The 4700-nt window shown below is 35.8% G+C and overlaps 1 protein-coding gene across 1 annotated transcript; it reads left to right on the forward strand.

Moving 5' to 3' along the window:
- The first annotated feature begins 1525 nt into the window (after positions 1 to 1525).
- Positions 1526 to 3706, forward strand: LOC122579600 (geraniol 8-hydroxylase-like). The gene is made up of 2 exons (XM_043751797.1): positions 1526 to 2458; positions 2782 to 3706. The coding sequence occupies exons 1-2, from the start codon at positions 1574 to 1576 to the stop codon at positions 3388 to 3390; spliced, it is 1494 nt and encodes a 497-aa protein (XP_043607732.1). The 5' UTR covers positions 1526 to 1573; the 3' UTR covers positions 3391 to 3706.
- The last annotated feature ends 994 nt before the right edge of the window (positions 3707 to 4700 follow it).

Here is a 4700-nt window from a genome sequence, read left to right on the forward strand (position 1 = left end):
GGTTCCACCTGGGTTTTGGTCTCACTTCTCACATTTGTGAGGGTTGATTGATAGGGGTTTTTCGAGAGTTTTGGTTTTCAGGCATACATGCAATTTAGGAAAAAATAAATAAATAAACCTATCCGTGTTATGGGTTCACATCATGATCAAGTACATATACTTAAATGTCAAGTGCTATTTCTTAATTATCTTTTACAATAATATCACATTATGAGTACAACTGGTTTTTAAAAAAAAATCTATTATAAAGAACTTATTATAGCATGTGCCTTGTAGAATGACTATGACAAACAATGCCATCAATATGTCTCAGCTAATAATGACAGTGACGAACCTATGATTATTGTACTACAACTTGCAATGTATAACACTTAAAATCGTATATATCTCCAAAAATATAAGCTTTTATGAATTAAATGTATGAAGATCTAATATTGATAATATCGTAAACTTGTGTCTAGTGTTGGACACGAGTCTAAAATCTAGTTTCTTTCTAAAAAGCTTTTCTTTTCTCTTCTAAAAGCTAGTATATATAATATATAGCCACTACTAAGATATGATTATCTTTTGTACTGAAATTCTGTAAATTAGTTTTTTATGTTGCCATCTTAAATTTAGTAATATCATGTGTAGAATAGTCTAGAAACATATATATATATATATATATATATATCAATAATCCTATATTACTCGCACCAGCGGTCGCTATCAACACCATCCGTTACCGCCATTAGAACACTGTCTCCACTGCCATTATTATCGCCGCATCGTGCGGGCATTCGTCTAGTATATATATATATATATATATATAGAAAAAGGTTTATGTGAGAACCATTTGGATTATAAGAACTATGAGAACTTTTATATTATAATTTGATGTTCATATGTGAATGGTATATATGAACATATTCGTTCATATATGAACTATCAAATTATACTTATAATTACATGTGTTCATATGTCAATAGTTCTCACATGAACCTTACCCTATATATATAATATCATAAGGTTCTTAATTGTGAGTACCTTTATATGTATGAATACCTTGAGAATTCTAAAATTATGTATTAGATCATAATTTAATAATTTTAGTCCCTTGTTAACAATAATCCAAGTTCATACGAAAAAAAAAAAAAAATAGAAGCTAAAAACATGTAAAGTTATGTATTAATAGATTTGTTGATATGTGAGTGTAGTTTGTCACATGTATCATTCACATATGAACTACCCTTATATATGTTGCCTCTTATAATCTCACGATCCGAGGAAAATCCATTAACTTGTTCGCCCATAAACACAACGATGAATTAATGATATAACTTGATGCTTGCTATATATTCAAGTGGGTCTCCCCGAATCAAGACATCGTCGAAAGACACCGATGGCATTAGTAGACTTTTGAAATGGACACTAGCTTGTTTCTAAAGGTACCAAAATTTAAAAAAATAGGCTGACACAATGAGAACACGGTTTTTGTTAGAAACCTTCCTTTTTTATATATAGCAGTGCCATTGTACCGTATCCATCATATCTATCACATATATAGTAGTAACAATTAAGAAAGAAACAATTAATGGAGTTGATATATCTAATACTCTCCCCCATTATTATTTCCTTGTTCTTCCTCTTCCATGGCCTCAACCTTTATCGGAGGAGAAGGCTACCTCCTGGTCCCCTCGGCCTTCCCATCCTCGGCAATCTCCTCGACCTTGGGGCAAAACCGCACGAGTCCCTTGCCAAGCTTTCCCAGAAACACGGGCCCCTTATGACCATCCGACTAGGCGGCATCACAGCCGTTGTGGCATCCACACCCGAGGCTGCAAGAGAAATCCTTCAACGCAATGATGTAGCATGCTCGGGTCGTCCTGTCCCAGACGCTGTCACCACCTTAAAACACCCTGACACGGCCGTGCTATGGATACCACCCAACGAAACATGGCGGGCCATTAGAAAGGCCCTTAACCTGTATCTCATCAACCAACATAAACTTGACTCCCTCATGCAAGTCCGTGAAAACGTTGTGGAAGGTATGTTAGAGTTCCTTCGGGAGTCTGCAGGGCAGGAAAAGAGAGCCGTGGACATTGGAACGATGGCATTTGGGGTGGCATTGAACCAGTTTGCTAACACGTTTTTTTCAAAAAACATGTCTGGCTACGAGTCCAGAGAGATCAAGGGGTTTCAAACAGCTGTGGAGATTGCGATGGAAGTGCAGGGCAAGTTCAATCTAGCAGACATATTTCCGGTCCTGAAAACGTTGGATCCGCAGAAGGTAAGGGTGCGGGCAAAGGCGACTTTCGACTGGTTGGATGACGTGATTCAAGGTTTTGTAAATGAGAGGCTAAAACATCGAGAGGCCAAGCTTCCAAGGTTTAATGATATGTTGGATTCGCTGCTGGATTTTAGTGAAGAAGATGACAAAGTCGACTTCAATCTCACCCACATCAGGACTTTACTTGGGGTAAATTAAATTAAATACTTCCATTTTCTCTACTATTTACTATATATGTATTTCCGCCATTTTAAGAGTATTATTTTATTGGTTGTACGTAATCGATCTTATTTAGGACAATTGTGTAAAATAATCGTCTGCCTTAAATTTAAAGCTGAAAGCTTTTTAATCCACAAATTAAAAACATAATTCCCATGAATTGAATGAACCACACAGATTTAGTTTGATGCTAACGAAAATATATAAATATAACGTAACGAGATGCTAAGAAGAGCTATATCGATTGACGATGATTAATTGGTTATATATATATATATATATATAAATGGCAGGATGTGACGGTTGCAGGAACAGACACGATTGCAAGCTCAACCTCATGGGTAATGGCTGAATTGTTACTTCACCCTGATATGTTTATGAGAGTCCGTAAAGAAGTCGGCGAAATAGTGGGAGAAGATGGAAAAGTTGAAGAGGCCAAACTCCTTGACCTGCCTTACTTGGATGCTGTTATCAAAGAAACAATGCGACTTCATGCAGGGTCACCTCTTTTGGCACCTCACATAACCGAGACACAAGTCAAAATCGGCAACTATCTTTTACCAAAAAACACACATATTTTTGTGAATGCATGGTCCATGGCACATGACCCAAAGTATTGGGATAACCCGATGGTGTTTATGCCAGAAAGGTTCTTGGGAAGCAAGGTTGATTACAAGGGGCAGTATTTCGAGTTTATACCGTTTGGGTCAGGCAGAAGAAGGTGTCCTGGAATGCCGTTGGCTCATAGGATGCTGAGTTTGATAGTGGCCTCATTTGTGTATCATTTCGATTGGGAGCTTCCTTATGCCGCAGAAAAGATGGACATGAGTGACAAGTACGGGCTTACATTGCTTAAGGCAACACCCCTTGTTGCTACCCCTATACCGGCGGCCTCTCAATAATTAATACTACTCCAATTAGTAGTGACGACTACGTACTGCTAATTAAATAAATACCGAGTGTATTCCAAGATTGAAATGCCCGGACTGGCAGAAATCCATCCATCAAACTATTAAGGGTTACATACATATATACTACTAGAATAAGCTTCACACATACGGGTATGAAAATAATTATTAGTAAACGAATGAGTATTTGTGTTGCATATCTATATATCATTCTAGCTATAGCATCTACTGTTATATGGTTATATATGATATGATGTCTTGACTATATATTTAGTGAATATGTAATACAGTAATTTGGTAATATACTCGTATATATATAGTTACATTATTAATTGTGAGAAATATTCATATTTGGATGGCATCGTACACGATTATTGTGGGGTAAAAGCATAGCTCTAAAAAGTACTACTAAATAAAGTTTTGCTAGAGTTATCCCACATCTATTCGTATATACCCATTTTATCAACTCTCTATATGTATGATCAATAAATACGGAGTAATATAATTATGAAAAGTACTACTAAATAAGATGCATGGGTCTATATTATTGTGATTCAGTCAAAGAATTGACATCGAACGGAAGTATATATATAATTTAAAAATGTTACTACTTTTCAAACGTGTAACAACTTAACCTGCGTAATTAATTTCATCTATGAGCGCGCATTGAATGATAAGTTCAGAATCAAACATTACAAGCTAGCGTATATCATTTTCTTAATTAAGGCACACCTCCGATCGACTTAATTGATCATCAGCGCTGCATCTTGGAAAACTTGCTACGCCGTATTTAGTTATGTCTGGACTTATTTGCTTTCTTTCTTTCTTTCTTTCTTTCTTTCTTTCTTTCATCTAACATAAATAATTAAAAATGGTCAATGCAATGCCACTGTATATATATGCTTGAATCCAATTAAGTTCAGAAGTTAGCTAGCTAGCTAGCTAGCTACTCGACATGAATTCATGGCTGCTGAATGAGTAACATTATTAACAAATAAATGTTATATTTTATTGACAGTGACTCTTTACAAGTATTTGTACCAATCTTAAAAGTGAATGCTTTACTATGGGACGAAGTGCTGAGTTCAACCTTGAAATTTCTGACATCGCTGTGACAATCATTTAACTTTCATGTTTGACAAGGGATAATTCGTTACAATTATTGTAATTTTGTTTTTGTTTGGTTATCCATTAACTTGCTTAAAGAGGATAGTATACATAATTACATACGAGGGTTGGTGCCCGCACGTTGTGGCGGTTAAACAGTGATAATAATACAAAATAGTGGAAGAGGAATCGATATG

This window comes from Erigeron canadensis, chromosome 8 (genome assembly GCF_010389155.1).
Source record: "Erigeron canadensis isolate Cc75 chromosome 8, C_canadensis_v1, whole genome shotgun sequence".
In the NCBI taxonomy this organism is placed as follows: domain Eukaryota; kingdom Viridiplantae; phylum Streptophyta; class Magnoliopsida; order Asterales; family Asteraceae; genus Erigeron; species Erigeron canadensis.

Bases quoted from the DNA above. Each gene is read 5' to 3' on its own strand.
- LOC122579600 (XM_043751797.1), top strand. From the start codon at position 1,574: ATGGAGTTGATATATCTAATACTCTCCCCCATTATTATTTCCTTGTTC. The intron at 2,459-2,781 runs GTAAATTAAATT...TATAAATGGCAG, and splicing joins ACATCAGGACTTTACTTGGG to GATGTGACGGTTGCAGGAAC.